At 51.4% G+C, this 17,881-nt stretch overlaps 1 protein-coding gene across 1 annotated transcript in view; it reads right to left on the bottom strand.

Annotated features, from left to right (window-relative positions):
- The window catches only part of KIF26B (kinesin family member 26B), a 373,660-nt gene that overhangs the window by 218,483 nt on the left and 137,296 nt on the right, over window positions 1–17,881 (bottom strand). Inside the window, exon 3 of the mRNA XM_045860137.1 lies at window positions 15,629–16,165. Within this exon, the coding sequence (XP_045716093.1) occupies window positions 15,629–16,165 (537 nt within the window). The remainder of the gene's footprint in view (window positions 1–15,628; window positions 16,166–17,881) is intronic.

Below are 17,881 nucleotides of genomic sequence, written 5' to 3'. Positions count from 1 at the left end.
TGCGTGGCCTTGGATGGAAATTAGGGTACAAGACTCTGGGATATAACGCACAGGTCATTCGTAAACCACTGGGTTACCAAGTGATACATATCTTCTAGACGATGATATATTCCATTGCACAATATCAAAAAATCGCAATTGTTACCGTCACCGTTAATTTTATCAGGAAAGTCTCTAAGTGTTTGGAAGCTCTCAGGTTCCCGGTGGCAGAGTCGAGGGTCCCAGAATCTGAGCGTCCGACTGAGAGCTCAGGTATTATCTCTGCTGAGCCAACTCTGTCAGTGTGTTCTTCGTTGATGCCCATCTGGAGGGCTTCTCTTAAAAAGGACATTCACACGTAAGAATGTCCTTGATGAAGCACTAAAAATGATCGATTCTATGAATTCTAGAAGTGTGTGCAGAAATGTGAGGTATTAGGCAGTGTACGGTGGCTGTCTCAAGGAAAAGCGTTGGGCAATTGTGCGTGTTGCAACTGACTGGCTTATTTTTTTTTTTTTGCTTGAAAAATAAACCAAGGTTATTCAGAGTTGAGTATTTTGCAGACACTTCCTCAAAAGTGAATGCAAGAGCTTGCCCCTTAGAGGAAAACACAGACAGAGCTGGTTTACTGGAGGTGAACTTTGAGCTCTCGGTCCAAGGCGCAGACTTTGGAAGACCCAATTCTGCCACCGTAACGTACAACCATCTCGTAGCCAGACACCCAGCTCTTTGTCAGCCTGATCTTGTAATAAAGGGAGATAAATCGAAACTTCTTCCAGTTGTGCCAGGAGAGCCGTGTGTTTGTGTGCGTGTGTGCATGTGTGTGCACACAGATGAGCTTTCTGAGAGTGGGCACGGGGTGAAATCTCAAACTACGAAGTCCTGGATGCAACAGAAACCGAACTGCCTCCTTCTGTCCCAGGAAGAGTGACATCCCTCGGAATGAGCTTTCCTGCCGACGCACGTCGAACGTGAGGGATGGCTCTACCAGCCCGAAGGCCACTGCCTGTCTTCCCCAATGCCCGCTGCTCTGGGGTCACCTTAGAGGGGACAGGCAGACACGTGACGCGAGCACATGCCCACCCCCACCCCCAGAGCGGCTGTGCTGTGGGCAGGTCCGAAGCTCAGAGCCAACCCACCGATGGGATGCCGCCCCTCGTGGGATACCCGCAGACTCCGAGCAGCATTCCTGGTGGGAGCACAATCCTAGACAGACTGAGTGGAAAGGTCAGACTCGTCACGATGACAAGGGGGACAGGACAGGAGGACCGTGTCCCCTCCCCCCCATGGAGCACAGTCTCGGCAGCCTCATCCCAAGAGGACTCAGCTCCCCATCTCTCCAGGGAGGCAGAAGCAGACGTGGAGGAGTGAGGGCCTACTCGGTCACGCTCCTGTTTATGCTGAAACTGCATCGGACCAGATTCACTAACCGTCGTTATCCCGGCAGTTTCCAAACACGGCAATAAACGCTAACGGCATCGTACATGCGAGACGAGAGAAAAAGGAGCGAATCCGGGCAAATCGGGACGGAGACATTTCTGTGACTAGGCATTTAAAGTAGCTGTTCTTTAAATCAATCATTAAAAGTGCCTAATTCTAATAGTCATTTTAGTCTCACTTTTCTAGGAAAAAATACTTTCAATCTATGTGCTTTTCTACTCTTTCAAAAAGTATCAATCTAGAAGGAAAGTTAGTATGTAAATCTTAGAAAGTGATTTTCTTATACTACAGCAATACTAGTAAAATGTTTGTATCATTGGCCTTTCTCCTTAAAGATTAATTCTCACCAGATACTAAACGTGAACTTTATGCAACGGAACATTCCAGGCACAAGAGTCTCCATGTCACTCTGAAAATGCCTGCAGTCTCACGAGATGGGCACCAAAGTCACCGGAAAGAGAGGTATGACTTTTTTACTCAAGGTTTCAAAATGGCCTATTCTGGCCTCAAAAATGTGAGTGCATATTAAACCCAAATCGGCAACTGTGGCCCAGGACACTGACCATTTCCTGGGTGAATGACAAGAGGTCGAGTGAAGCGGATGAGGGAGAAAAGTGGAACTTGAACTCAGTCGCTGACACCTCCCATCCCGCCCCATCTGCAGGGGTCACACCAATGCTGGGGCACACTCTGGGGACGTGCCAGGGCAGCCCTGCCTGCCGCCAGTACCACGCATGCAAGGGAGGTTGGAAGGTATGTTTAAAGGTGGAATCAAGAGCTGGGCAGGTAGCCCAGTTGGTTAGAAAGTCATCCTGATACACCAAGGTTGTAGGTTTGGTCCCCAGTCAGGACATGCACAAGAATCAACCAATGAATGCACAAATACAATGTTCTCTCTCCCATTCTCTCTTTCTCTCTCTCTCTCTCTCTCTCCCTTCCTCTCTCTCTAAAAAAACCAATAATTATTTTTTAAAAGAGCTAGGCTGGATAATACATCCTCTCCTTCACCCACAAATATACTATTTACTATTTATTTCTGGATTACTCTTCATATAAAAGTTCATCTAACTCATAGCTGTGTAAATAACCAACATGAAACTGCATTTTCCCTGATACCTGGATGGAATTCGTATCTGGCTTCCAGCTGTCTCCCCCAGCGTGACATCTGTGTTTGCCTGTGCCCTGACCCCAGCGTGACCCGCAGCAGAGCTGTGCTCGGGGACAGCCCTGAGGGAGGGACTGCGCTCCTCACCTTTACCCACCAGCGCCTGACACCTGGCACACAGTGGGGGTCTCGAAACACAGAGTGCGCGATCCTTCGGATTTGAATACATTCTTCAGCTGAACTCTTTGTCTCCTCCCAGGATCAGAGAGTGACACAGGGCCTCGTGACATTTGCCACAGGTTAAGCTGACGAAGTTATTCATCACTTACCTTATCATTGGATAGCTTTAGAAAGGAGGTTGTCTCGGGGTGGAAACGGCGCTAAAGCCGGTCTCACAGCCAGGTCAGTGGATCCCTATGACCCTGGCGGTGTTTACAGACACCAAGAACGGGGCGGGGGCGGAGGTGGGGCAAGATTCTTCTGCTTGCGGGCGGTCAAAGGTTCGTTCTCCAGAGCTGCACCCAGGCCCTGGGCCCACAGCCGCAGGGTGGGCTGTAGCTCCTGCCCACCATCCAGGGTACACATGGAGTCATTCCGAGCCACTCCTTACACACACCACGCGCTGCCCTGCACCCCACCCCCCACACAAGGGTGCAGGGAAAGCAGAGACGAGGCAAACAGCCCATCGTCCCTCACTGGCTTCCTGCATCAGGACTCGCTGATGATCCGCAAAGTCCCGCCACACATGCCTAAAGCCTTGTGCTCTGTGCCACCAGGAGCTAGGACAATGCCTGTCTCAAAAAATGTTCGCTGAATGGATGAGTCAATGAGTGACTCTGTACCGTGAGGTGATAACATAGTGACGCTGCTTTTCGTATCTAGGTGCTGCCGAGACAGATGACACAGTGCAGAAAACAAAGAACCAGAGCCGGAAGGCCTGGGTTCCAGAAGGATGAGCTGCAAAGGCTTCTCTTACCCGTCTGGCCGCATCTGTCCCCACACCCAGTGCCACCTCGTCTCTAACACCCCTCACTCACGCCACACCCGTCTCCCACGCGTCCCCTCCTGACTCTCCTGGCCTCTGCCCTCAGCCACCCCATTCACGTCTCCCCTGGACTGCGTACCTGCTCACCACCCATGCGGCACCCAGCTCAGAGGGCGACCAGGGAGTCACCCTCGGCTGCCCTCTTTGCCCCACGGCCCACCCACCCTCAAGGCCTTCGGGCTTGGTTTGAGATAGCCGTGAATTCTGTCATCCCTCCCCCACCCACGCGCCCTCCTGTCACCTCCTCCGGCCCCTTCCCCTCTCACAACAGTGCGGCGTGCTCCCCCAACCCAGTGCCCAGCTGCGTCAGACCCATGCGTGACAGCGAGTTGCGCCCGGCGCGCCGCAAGGACGTTTAGACCCTGCAACACCGGACTGTGCCGTCAGGAGCACCGACCCCTTTTCCCCTAGACTGTCAGATGCAAAACACGAAAACAGCCAGCACAACAGCCGTCCAGAGCGAACGTCCTGTCTTGGACCATAAACACATAGAGTTGCATCTTATTAGTCACATCGCAGAAGGTTGCGTCTGACTGGTTAATTCTTGGTACTGGAAATCCTTACATACACGCATAGGCACCTGAGTTCTCAAAAAGTCACTTTGGAGCAAAAAGGGTAGGTCATTACTATTATTATTTTTTTTTTGTAAATCAATTGAAATTATTTCTATTTTTTGTCAGCTTGGCAAAAAATGCATTTTTAGGGTGAGCTGCAGATTTCAGTAATTAGTTGACGTGCGCCAGGGGATGAGCAAGGTTGAAAATCGCTGACACACGGTTTCTCGTCACCTAATTACCAGGCGCCTTGGACGAGGCTCAGGGGTGAGCCCACGCGTTGCCTGTATTCAGTGCTCCACCTTCGTCCTCTGCTTCCACCCCCGCCCCCAATGCACCAGCTCTGTGACACCTTTGTGCCTTCACACATCCGCCCTTCTTTCCGTCTTGTACCACCTTCCCCAGATGGCTTTCCGGACAACGACAAGGGTGCCCGGGCGTAACAGTGCTCTAGGAAGAGTGGGAGTGCTTGCCTTGCGTGAACAGGTGCTGTATGTCTACAATGCGTGCGAAATCAGTAGATGCTGCTTGTGTAGATAGTATGCTAGCAACCGACATACCTTACAAGACATTTACTGGGTACTGTAATTAATGTGTTTACATCAATTAACCCCAAATGCTGCGCTGGTTCCTTTTCCACGTACCCTATGACATAGTTGGAAGTTAGCAGCTACTCAGGACAGGCTGAAAGGCTTGCAGAGCTCAGATGAGTGAGTTTCTTTTTAATTACTGTTTTCATCCTCCCTGCCTCCTCTGCCAAAGCTTTTGTATACATTGCTAACAAATAATAGCATCAACTGATTTCCATTGCAAATCCTTTCATTTCCTTTGCCCACCCATTCTCAGCAATGCAAATACGCTGTGATGCATTCAGAATATAGGGGTAAAAAAAATGAGAGGAAAAGTATGAATAATTTACAAGCGAAGTAATTAAGTCTTGGAAATCTCAAGAGGTGACTGTGTGACTTAAAACTGAAAAGGAGAGAGAGAAGACAGGAGAGGGGAGGAGGACGAAGGCTGGGGAGCACGGCCTACACAGGAGCAGCCATGAGGGCAGACCCTGCCGCATGGCCAGATAAAGCCAGGATGTCCTCACTGTCTACCATCAACATCGAACCCACTTGGGTCCTTACACATGCGTGGAAATGCTAGCCACCGGACTGCTTGGTTCTAACCAATAACCAAGTCGATGCTCAATAACACGTGTGGATTCCATTTTCCGGCGGCCCGAGCTAGGGAATCCCCCTGTGCGGGTAGGTCTGTGCACGTGATCCTGCAGCTCGGACTCCTCGCCTTTGCAGCGGGGTAAGAGGTCGACGCGGATGTGGAATTCAGAGCGACGGTCCTCACACTCGGTCCTCGCCCCCGTCTTCCCAAAGCCGGGGCCATGGCAATGGAGGCCCACTTCCTGCCGTGTTTTCCCCAGCCAGACGCCCGTGCAGGAACAAGCTGGTGTGTCACCGCCCGGGAAGGCTTCTGATGAGAGAAAAGCACCTTGCCACGCCTCGCTTTTTCTAGAAAGCCTCCGCTCCCGCCACTCTTTTCCACCTGTGATCTGTGGACATGAATTTTCACACCTGCGCTCCCTGTTCCTCCCTCGCCTGCTAATGGACTCGACGGAGTGCTTGCTGCTTGCACACGGCCGGCTTCACGAACTGTGACTAGCACTGGGTATTTGAACAGGGGGTGGAAGGGTGTGGGTCACCCAGCCTGAGAGCGGCCATGACTCCCCAGCACCTGCACGCTACCAAAAACACTATTTAGAAAAAGTGCCATCTGCCCTTAGAGGGAAACGAAACCCTGATGTCTTTAATTCCAGTCTCAGCTGACAGGGCTCTGAACGCACCTCGAGGGGACAGAGCACGCCCCATGCTGGAGCCGGGCTCCAGGTATCTGTCCCGTGACCACAGCTCAAACCTGAGGTGCCTCACGCTCGCACGCAAGGGATGCCTCCGTCTCCTGGGCCCTCCAGTTTCACCACAGTTTCCCAGGGGGTGTGCGTTGCTCCAGGTGCATGTCCCTCACCTGTACACGCGGTTAGGCTGCAGGAAGGGCAGCGAGCCCTGCTCTCCGCCCCACACACGGCCCACCTGTGTCGGTTCTGCACAGTATCTCAGTATGGGATGTCATTTCACCACTGTGTGTGCAACTTCATTTAAATCCATTGCTTAGAACTAAAAAAATATTTTACAGTGAAGGGATTTAATCCTCCCAGCAATCTTAGGGCACTATGGACTTAGGATGCTTGGATACTATAGGAGAGGATATTGAAGGTTTGGGTCGTTAGAATGTTACCCTGTGAGCCAGATGTCGCACACAGAGCTGGGTGTTCTTTCCGCTACGCCCAAACCAAACTCTTTTCACTGACAATCTGTTCAGGCAGCAAGGTCCTTTCTAAAGGACACGTGTTAGGACGTGGAATATAAGCCCACACGGAGCGGTGAGCACACAACAGTGTATGCACATGTCGTGTTATAATGCTGTATGCCTGAAATGTGCATGTCATTAACCAATGCTGCCCCAATACATTTAATTTTTAGAAGACCACGTCACTGACAAGGAAATGGCCCTGTTTCGGTAGGCTCAAGTATGTCTCACTAGATGGCAGCGTTGCAAACACGGCTATTTTAGGGGTGTTTTGGCCCATCTTTGTCTCAGGCGTCCTCCCCACAGGCCTCCCCACCGCCCAGCGAGATGTCACACGAGGCATTTACTCCTGCACGACCGCAGAGAGCCGTACGACGTGAAACCTGACTTGAAATTCCTCATGACCCAGAACCGCCCAGGGAGAAGTTAGCGGAGGCTGCTGTGGGGTGGGTGGCCGCCCCAGGAAAGCCACACACTTGACCTATCAGAGGAGCAGTCCCCTTTCCTGCAGCAGGGCGGTGAGGAGCGGGGACAAGGGCCCAGGACTGTGTTGGAATCGCAGCTCTGGCATGTCCTCGCTGTGTGACCTTGGGCAGGTCACTTGATGTCTCTGGGCCTCTGACTGACATCTGTAATTCACAGGCCATGCGAACACACCCCTTTTGCTAATGGTTCAGTCTTCCCACCAATGCCACCTCGCAGCCAAAGCCGCGGGGACAGTGGGAAGCCAGCTCCGCTGGGGTCCTGGACACTGACAGACTGGCTCACACGGGCCGTGCCATCCCCAAAACTCCTGGTCACAGTCCTGAAGGCAGATGTGACTGCTCCTGCCTGCTTTTCACAGGGCCCCCGCCTCCTGCCCGGCGTCTTGGTCATTCCCAGGCACTCAGACCAGCTGCCGAAAGACTGTGTTAACTCTTCGAGGCCATTGGCGTTGGGGCCCTAGTAACGCATTAAATTGTCCCCAGAGCCCTAAAAATGCTGACTAATGTGCCTCCTAAACACCTCAATTACTCCCTGGGAATGACTTAGGCACACGAAATGCATGATTCATTACCTAATCCTCACAAATACCTCTCTGAGATAGAGGCGTGCTAATTTGTCACGCTCAAGATTGTTAACACAGTAAATCTCAGATGGAAATTAACTAGGTACATGCCTGGGGTGGGGTAGGCAAGGAGGAGACTTTAATTTTCTAATTGATTGAAGACTGCCAATTATATCCTATTTTTAAAAGAAGCATCTGTATTTTACAAATAAAGATATAAGCAAATAGTAATGCAATTATATTTTACCACAGGCAGATAAAATATAAAATTATCTATTTTACTATAAATAAGGAAAGCAAGAATGAAAGAAAGACCTAAGTACTCTTTCAAAGTGTTCCTTCAATAAGAATTGTGTTCTGGGCCGAATTACTTGATATTTCAAACGAATTCCAAAATAATGAGGTTTTACTTTTTTGAATTTTTTAATTTTATTTTATTCCTTCCTTTTTATTGAATTTATTGGGGACAAAACTGGTTAACAATTACACAGGTTTCAGGTGCCCAATTCCACAACACATTCTCCACACTCTTTACCATTCTGTAGAATTTCAGATGAGTCAAATCTGTGTTTTGCCTCCCCTCCTCCCTTAAAAGGTCTTCAAACAAGGAGGAAAACTGGTCCACGAGCCTTGCAACATTTTACCAACGTACTCATTTTATTTAGAACCCAACCGCCTCATATAAGACCAGGTGCACCATGGGAAGCTGGTCTCTGGCTACGTGTAGAGGTGGCCAGTGTTTTCCGAGTTGCTGGGTAACATTTATTTCATGTGCTTGATCCTCGTTTTGTGATTTTGCTCTTGCTTCCTCGTCTACCACTGGTTCTCATTTGGGGAAGGAGGGCCCTGACTCCTCTCAGTCTTGACCCACAGGAGCCTGAATTGACTCAAAATGACGTGAGTGGGGGGTTACAGCGTGTCAGACATGGTGCTAAGGATGCAACATACATTGTCTTGTATCGTGTCTGGAATGGCTCCAAGACTTTCCGGGGAGTGGGGGGCCAAACGCAGGCATATAACAGTTCAGGCAGCCACCAGGGCTCACTCGGTGAGCAGGAAGCTGGGCTTCTACCTGGTGCATGAGCAGCAAATCTAGCGTGACCCCCACACCCAGTCCCTCGTTGTTCCAGACGTGGATAAGATCATCGATAAATATCAGCTCCAGACTTTCTATTGAAAAAATCTGTTTGCTCTTTTTTAAAAAAGCAGTAGCTGTTGTTATCCTCTAGCCAGCTCACAGTGGCCAGTGGGGAATTCCTTAGTTCTTTCCCCCAACTCCATAAAGAAAGCAAGTATTTTGCCTGAAGAAACCAAGACTGGGGAGGATGGCTCCAATGAGAGAGGACGTCAGAAGGGATGGGAGACCAAAGACAACTGTGACAGTCTACAGCTGGAGAATCTTCCCTTGGACAGGCTCTCCAAAGCTATGGTTCTTGACCCACAGGAAGCAAGCCAAGGGCAGGATGCTCCCCGCCCAGGTATTCCGATTGGCTCAGTCTGGGGTGTGCCTTAGGCTCTGGTGTTTTTTAAAACACTCCCAAGGGATTCTAATATGCACCCAAGGTTGAGAATCCCGCCTGTCAAGCAAGGAAATTTTCCCATTGCCCCACTCCGAAATCTCCAGTGGTTGCCTTCTGCTTACCGACTGTAAAAATGATCCAACCAGCCCTGCCCGGGTGGCTCAGTTGGTCGGAGCATCGTCCCCTACACCAAAAGGTTGTGGATTCCATTCCCAGTCAGGGCACACACCTAAGCTGCAGGTTCGATCCCCGGTCGGGGCACATATAGGAAGCAACCGAACAATGTTTCTCTTTCACATCGATGCCTCTCTCTCTAAAGTCAATAAACATGTCCTCGAGTGAGGATAGTAAAAAATGATACAATGCACACATTTTGCCCCACGACTCTCCATGTGCTTTCCAGTGCTCCGGGTCCTCATGATAGTGAGAGTGACCACCGAGGCAGTTCTGCGAAAGCCCCTTGTTTCAGGCCAGAGGACCCCGTAGGGAAGGCGAGCTTCCTTCTGCACACGCCCCAGCCTGCAGGGCCCATGCCCTCCACCCCCAACCTGGAGTGTCTGGTGCAGTTTCAACAGTATGAGAGGCTTACATAAGCTAATTACTAGCTACCCATGCAGAGTGGCTGTGGTGTGCTTGTTATTATTACGATGCTGTAACAATAGGGAAATCTGAGACAATTGAACACCAACCGCGCAGGGTGAGGAACCTCTCATTCCATGGAGGCACCCAAATGAAATAACCTGACTTGCTAATGTGCTGTCTGATCCGGCGGGCAGCACAGTTTGTCAGGCGGAGTGAACAGCCCGTGTGCTGGGCTGCACCGCAGGTTTCAGCAGCAACCTCTCTGTCCATAAACCTCCCCCAGCTCCTCCTACCAGGCTCTTTAGCTACCAAACGCTTACCATGTGACCACGTATTAGTTTCCCGCTGCTGCTGAAACAGAGTATCTCACGTTCAGCAGCTAAAAACCACAGAAACGTATTTTCTGCTCTCTGAAGTCCTAAAGGTCAGAGGTCTCGAGCAGGCCCGCCTGCAGAGCTGGTTCTGGAGGCTCTGACCCCTGGGCTTTCCCAGGGCCGAGAGGCTGCCTTCCGTCCTTGGCTGCTGGCCCCTGCCTCCGTCTTCAAAGCTGGCAGCCTTGCATCTTGCTGCTTTTCTGATCTCGGCTTTCATCCTTGTACCGTCTCCCTCCTATAAGGACCTTTATGTAAATCCTTAACTTCATCCCATCTGCAGAACCCCTTGTTCTCTCCACAGGTTCTGGGAATCGGGACACGCGTGTGTTTGGGGGGCCCTTATTTAGCCCACCACACCAAGTAAGTGACCAGATGGGCAGTATTGCTGAAATCTCCTGATGAGGTCGGGTGCTCCCTTCCGACCGCGGCCCTGCCTGTAGGAGGTGACCACCCCGGCGGAATTTCATGCTGACCACCACTTCCTTGAGAAAGCCTCAGTCCGTGACTGAGTATACAAACTGGTTCCTTTTCTCGTGCTCATGGTTTGTCCTTCGGCGTAAAGATAAATACTACTCCCTTGACCATCTATAAACAGGAGAAAACAAAAACCCACGTTGCTAACAAAAGCCTCTCTGATGTCAGCATCTGTCAGATTGTGACATTGTCTGCTGTTGCGCTGGCTGGGCAGAGGCAGCAGCGCATGGACACCAGGGCCAGCCCAGGAAGGGTGCTGCACATGTTTCAGGGCACAGACGGCTGAGCAAAGAACGTGAATGGGCATTTTCTCCTCCGGACCCAATGCAAACGCCTGACCCTGCTCCCTCTTGGAAAGCGACTCCGTGAGGACAGAGCACGGGTGTACCCTGTGCCATGGACACCCGCTGCCCCGGAACATGCACTTCTGGGTTCCAAGACTCCACCGTGAACAGAGGCTCCGGGTCCTGGAGAATCAGCCTGCCTCCCAGGGTCTCACCTCCCTTTTCCGGGGCCCCAGGAAGTCCTCCAAAAGGGCCAGCACCTCGTCTCTGACCTCTGAAGAGCGAATTTGGGGTACTGCAGAGGCCCTACCGCTGAGCAAACGTTGAGTCGTTTCCAGGGTGGTGCTGTTCTCACACCGCTCTTGCTCACATGCCTTGAAATGTAAACTCCCATAATGCCTGTGCTTTCCAGACACAATTTCTAAATACATAGGAGACAATGCCACCCCTGACTTCGGCCAGAGTTCAGTCTAGCCTCTTCTGTGACATGGATCCCAACAGATGCCTTTTGGGCACATGGGCATCCCCTTCACTCAAGGAACGCACGCCGAATGACCCAGAATGCTTGTATTACTTATGTGCTAATCTAACAGCTTGAATTTCCTTGGCAAGTTCAATCTATCAAAACCCTATGAAACAAAGCACCTCGACCCTTCCAAATGTCCCTGGATTGAGTGTGACGTCAAACTGCCACCTGGATTCCCCTCATTTCACCCAAGGATTTATATTGGGTACTACTAAGATACTTTGTGTTGAAGATTAGCTTGGAGCCAACAAACTGGTGGTTTCCACCAAAAACCGTGGGGTCTGGATAAAATGTTTTGGCCAGGATTTTTTCCCCCTAAATCTAGGGCCAATCAGAAAAAACACTTCATGTTTTCCTGAGACTGAGGCTTTCTCTAAAGAGCAGCCACTTCCGCACAGGTCAGCCACGGGGAGGGACGGGAGGGTAAAAGGGACCCAGGCTCCTGAGGAGTCCCTAATCTAGCAGAAGAGATCCCACTAAGACTCGGGAAAGTCTGACCAAAAGAAACTCGCTATCTCTCAGCCTCAGGGTTCTCCTCTGGCAAGTGGGGGCACTGAGATAGATAATCAATATTGGTGCCCCTTATCATTTATTAAATAGTTTCGTTTTATTTCTTACCTGCCCTCCACCATGATCTTACAAGGTAAGGGTTTCACAGGTAAGAAGAGAGACTGAGACGTTCAGCTACAAAACTGAGATTTACCAACGGGTGGAGCCGGGGGCTCGAAGGGGGCGGGGCAGGATCCAACCCCCCACCCCCACCCCCCGCCTTCCGCCCTACGGAAGCCGGTGCTGTGGTCCTGCATCATGACGTCCCATGACTCTGAGCGTGATGTGCAGCCTTGCCCGCAGCTCCCTCACTACAATGGGCGCGCATCACGGTGTCACGTAAACGCAGCTGCCATCCAAAAGGGAGGCAATTCATGGACGGTTGACCACAAGGAACTAATCCAGGCATGTGTTCTCAAAGTCAAAACTCATGCAGTCAAACGAAAATTCTAGAGCATTTTCTGCTTTCACAGATGTACACAGATGGTGTCAAGTGCCAGCAAACGAATGAAGGAGAGTCTTTCTTCGGAAGGTAACGGGAAGGCTGTTGCGCCGTGAAGTGGGTGATGGGGCTGGCGGACCTGAAGGGACTTCCTCTCTGTCACCCGCGCACCCTGCTCACTGTCAGAAAGCCTGTCCTCATCCTTGGCATCCTCCTGAAGTGGCAGAAGAGCCGTGTCCTCGTCTCCCTGGCTTCTAAGGGCTTCGGGCTGTGAGTGTGGAGCAGAATTCACCGTGGTGACAACGTCTAGGTGCCTCCCTGCCCAGGCGCCAGCTCTGGCACTGACCCAGAGGGCCATCTGCTCCGTGTGGCAGGAAGTGGGAGTCCTGGCGGGCAGGAAAAGTGAGGTCAGCTTTCAGGGCGGCCAGCCATCCCTGCCCAGCCAGCGAGGCTGTGAACTGCGGAAAATTTACTGCAGGGAGATGGCTGTAACAGGAGACACCCAGTCTGGCCGGTTCCAGAGCCCCCACCGCAGGGCACCAGGATGATCGCCATGACACAGGGACATTGATTCACAGCCAGGCACCAGATCTCTTTATCCCAGAGAGATTGCCTCTGATTCCTTTTACTGTCACTCAGGGGAAATGCATGCATCAGTCTGTTGGGGATGGGAGGGGGGGAGGGAAGAGGCCATCAGATAGACCCAGGACAATATCAAGTTGGTGGCTTGCATGAATCATTTTTATAGCTGGCTTCAAGCCACAGCGACACACCCCCGCCCCGAAGGGGGGCCTGGGAGCCCCTCTGTGGGTCCTCAGTGCAGTGTGGGCATCTCTCCACCTCTGCACTCCCCTCCCTGGCTTGTCATGGGAGGTGCACCTGCCTCCTCCCCTAAGGACCACAGGACAGAAACCTGGGTTTCCAACCCAAAGCAGGAGCCCCACCCAACACCTAGCATAGTGCCTGGCACTTGGTTAGAACTTAACGAACATTTGTTATTGCACAGGAAATTCTCTCTCTCTCATCAGAGGTGGAAGGAAAAGAGGAGGAACAGAAAGAATTACCGCACAAACAGAAATGCACCACGACCCTGATCTTCCTCTAGCTTCCCCCTGCCGCACACACGTGCACACACATACAAATGTTCTCGACACTTCGACTACTTTATATGAAAGCACCATTTCCAAGTTCCTTTGTCTTTGCTCCCCTGTGCAGTGCAGCAGCTGAGCCCTCCAACTAACACCTGCCCGCGTTACAGGTGCTTGGGGGCCCCGGAAGGTGACGTGGGGGTTGTCTGTGTAACAGGATTATGTGGCAAGCACAACCCACGATGTGCTGAAAATAGGACCTGGCAGAAGGGTGTGCACCCGGGCCTTCCATGTCTAGTAGCAAGAACCTCACTTCCACGAATTGGTGCCTGGTTCTGTAAGTTAGGACATATCTGTGTCATGGAGAGCACGTATGTAATGGAATATTGGCCTACCATTACACCTCCTATTTCAGAAAAATGTATAATGGCGTGGGGAAAATGCACCCAGCATACTAAAGCAAACAGCAGACCACAGAATCGAACATAATCACACTTTACAAACTGTGGACACACAAACGACTTAGAGGAAAGAAACCCAAATGTCACACCGTCTATCTCTCGGTGGTGTTGATTTTTAAAGTCTTATGTAAATGTTTTCATATATTTTTATGTTACAACAGACACGCGTTACTTTTTGTACTTTTCCAAATAGCAGGTTTCACAATTGCAAACAGAAGATGTGTGTGACTCACCAGTGGAAAGAAGCGATTGTGCCCCTGGCCTGGACGCTTACGCTGAAGTTCACGGCCATGAAGCCCCACCCAGGGGGCCCCTGGCTTCTCTGCATATTTATATCCACCACCCAGGAAACTCTGCCCAAAAGCAAAGTGGCAGCTAGGCCCCGGCCAGTCAAAATAGGAGTCCTTTTATTTGGTGTGCCCCCTCTGCAAAGGAGCCACCCCTGGAAAAGACGGGGGCAGGAGACAGCTGAGGAAGCTGGAAGCAGCTACAGTGGGGCAACCCCTCCCCCTGGGTGGAGGAGAACCGGTCTGGGTTCTAGGGAAGATCGAACGTCTGCCCTGCCTCCCTCACCGGCCTATCATGGGGTTAAATAAAATGATGCGTGCACTTTGTTCTGTAAGCTGCCGAGTACCCAGTAAATCACCGTCCGGTGGTCCAGGAATGCTCACTTCTTAAGATAATGATCCATGCACCCAACTTGCTTGTAAGATATCAAGAGAGGCCATCTAGCCTCCCTCTTGCAGTCTAGGAAAGTTACCAGGAAGTTTATCAGCCACATTTAACTCATTTTATGTTTCCCTGTAACTTTGCCCCACCTAACGAAGACTATGCTATGTGTTCACTCAACTTGTTTCTTTTTTCTCTTGGGCGCAGGCACAGATTGACTTTCCCAGCCTCCCCCGAGGAGAGGTGGGGTCAGCGGACTGGTTCTGGCCACTGGAATGTAGATGGAAGTTAAGTGCGCTCCTTCCAGACTGGGCGCCCCCTCCCCACCGCCCGGCCGCCCTGTGAGATTCTCCACACTCTTTCTTCCCTCGTTTCCTGGCTGCTGGTGCAAGATCTGGCGGAAGGCTCTGAGGCCTATGCAAAGTGGTGGCAAGTTAGACAGAGAAACCAAGGTCCCTACGCTATTGTGGAAGGCCACCCACCAAACAACCAACATAACAGAGATACGAGTCAGAAGTAAGCCGAGATCATCTGTGACACCTGTTATCTGCCCTGACTCACACGCTCCACGACCCCGGCCACCTCTCCACTCCGTGGCGACGGTGCAGGGAACGGAGAACGCATGCCTTAAACCCAACCCTCACCCAACAGGAAACTCGGCCAACAAAAATGAAGAGAAGTTTTTCAGATTCCTTGGCAGCTTTAAGACCTGCTCTCTTATTTCTACAGAAAAACCCGGGCGTCTGTGCTAGTTTAAACAACGTAAAAAGAAAACGGCAGAAGTGGATAACACATTTGGTAACCTAATCTCACGACAGCACTAAAGAGGAGTCGCAAACAGACACGGGTGACGGCCCACCGAGGTGGGAGAGGCAGGAAGGGAGTCCACGCCTCTGTCAGACAGGGCGGACGACGAGGGGGGGTGGTGCTCTGTCCCGGATCACTGGTTCCTCGTGTAGTTTATCTTTACGGAGCAACGGCCCCTGGGGCTGCATGGAAACACTAGGCTCTGGCTTGTGGACTTCCCCCAAAATCAAGAGTGGCGAAGGGAAGTGTTACCTACCCACGTCTCCTTTTTGCCTCTAACCAGCCCCACTCGTCCTTGCTCAGAGGCTACTCACCTGGTAGGGGTACAGGGTGACCCCATTGGTTCTCGACAGGGACCAGGTGCCGTCCAGGTACTGGTGAGCCTGGATGGCCACTGAGTTGAGGATGTTTCCGTTGCTGGGACTGGTGGCCATCTGGAGGCTGACTTTGGCCTGATGGGTTGGGGACACACTCTTCTTCTCCGCCCCATTGCTGACGCCAAGGCTGTTGGGTTTGCCGTTATGCTTGTTGGCCACAAAGGCTGTGTAGTTGGAGGAGGCATAGGAGGCGGGCACGAAGGCCCAATCCCTGGGCTGCGGGAGCCCGCCCACGTGCCGGGGCCCCACCAGGGTGGGGATGCTGGGGAGCGGTGGCGGGGAGCCCGGCGAGCCGTCGTAGTGCTCGCTGCCGGCTGCCTGCTCCAAGGCCAGCACCATCTGGATGGCCTCCTGCTTCAGCTGGTTCAGGTGCGTGGCACAGATGTCACAGCGGTTGTCCCTGTCGTTCCATGCCTTCCGGATGGTGTTGGGGACCTGGAGCTTGTCATGAATCACAGCCGAGAAAGCAGGATCCTGGAGAACACACAAGCAGAGAGAAAAGAGAGCCTATAACTCAAGCCTGGCAAGTGCAGTTCAGGTGGCCAATCTATGGAAGTTAGGCCCCAGATTTACCCAAAGCGCCTGACTGACATCCAACAGAAATGAACACCACACTGGCAGAAGAGCCTGGGGGACAGACATATTTGACAAATGCAAGAGTTTTATAGTGGAGACTTAAAGAATAATAATGAAACAAAAAGCCCTGGCTGGCGTAGCTCAGTGGATTGAGTGTGGGCTGCAAACCAAAGTATCGCAGGTTTGATTCCCAGTCAGGGCACATGCCTGGATTGCAGGCCGTGACCCCCAGGAACCGCACATTGATGTTTCTCTCTCTCTCTCTTTCTCTCTCCTTTCCCTCTCTAAAAATAAATAAATAAAATCTTTAAAAAAAAAAGAAAAAAAAAAGATTTCTAAGCATCCTCCTTGTTTTAGGTCCATCAAGTAAGAACATTCTAGATTCTTCTTGTGTCTACCAAAGGATTAGAACTGTCCCTGAATCCTCCCAAGACATGCATTAAGTAGGCACAGATGCATCTCCGGGCATGGCAGGTGAATGCCGTCATTCTGGATGGACGCAACGTGGCTCCTGGCCCACCTGGACCATGGGAAGCTGGTAACGAATGGGGGTGCCCCTTGTGACCCAGAACAGAGATTCCAGTCTGTGAAAACCTGGGCCTCATTAGCACTGTGTGCTAAGGGCCACTGGAAGGAAACCAAACTCCGCACACTCTGGACCAGAGACCCAGCCAGCTCCGGCAGCCCAGCGAACCCCTGCAGATTCACTCCGCTGACCTTTGCCCCGTGGCAAGCTGGCCGTGCCTGATTCTGGCATCTGACATCCTGACCGATTAGAAGAAAAATATCTCCCTGACAAACAGCCCAAGTTACTTTTCCCCACAAATTTCACCCAAAACTACTGTTAAAAACTCTTTAGCTCAGAAGCCTATATCTAAGAGAAATCAGAAATCAATGAGGATGATTTCTTTCATTTACTCTGCTTTAATCTTTCCAAGAATGCAGAGCTGCAGAGAAATAAGCACTAGACGTGTTGACTGGGTATCAAAACATTTGGGTTCCAGTTCCAGTTCTGCAGGAATGAGCTGTGTGACCTTGGACGACTTACTTGGCCTCACAGAACCTGTCATCCATCACACAAGGTCATGGCCTGTCTTCATGGTCAGGTTCCTCCATCCCCATGGCTCTATTTGTAGGGAAATTGGAACCGAATACACAGGGTCTCTGTGATGGACAGAGTCTCTGCGCCATGTTTGGTGCCTGGCTGAGCTCTGGAGGTTCAACAGTTGTTGCAGATAATTGATGGGGCCTCTCTCAAGGCTTATCTTCCTCAAGAACATTAGAAGAAAATGTGCCTCGCTGGAGTTTGCCGTCAGCTTTCATGGGGCGGAAGCCCCGTCTGGGCTGAAAGGGGTTGGATGGGCTTAGGGGGTGGGAGGTGGTGCAGGTCACCAGGGTGGCAGGGAGATCAGCGGAGGGAGCAGCGTTCTTAATTACAATCCATCTTGATTATGGGCTCCAGCACTTTGTTTTCCTTGTTTAACTACCCTGAACAGCTCCTCAGCATGCACTGATTAATTGATTAATAAATCAAGAGGCCTCTTTACACAGCGGCAGCAAGGAGTGGCTCAGGAGGCAGAAACTCGAGACAGTCACACAAAACGAGGGGCAACA

Source organism: Phyllostomus hastatus, unplaced genomic scaffold (genome assembly GCF_019186645.2).
Source record: "Phyllostomus hastatus isolate PE091 unplaced genomic scaffold, TTU_PhHast_1.1 phas_contig_148, whole genome shotgun sequence".
In the NCBI taxonomy this organism is placed as follows: Eukaryota; Metazoa; Chordata; class Mammalia; order Chiroptera; family Phyllostomidae; genus Phyllostomus; species Phyllostomus hastatus.
Note: the sequence above shows the minus strand (reverse complement) of the source record. Positions and strands in the feature narration are given on the sequence as shown.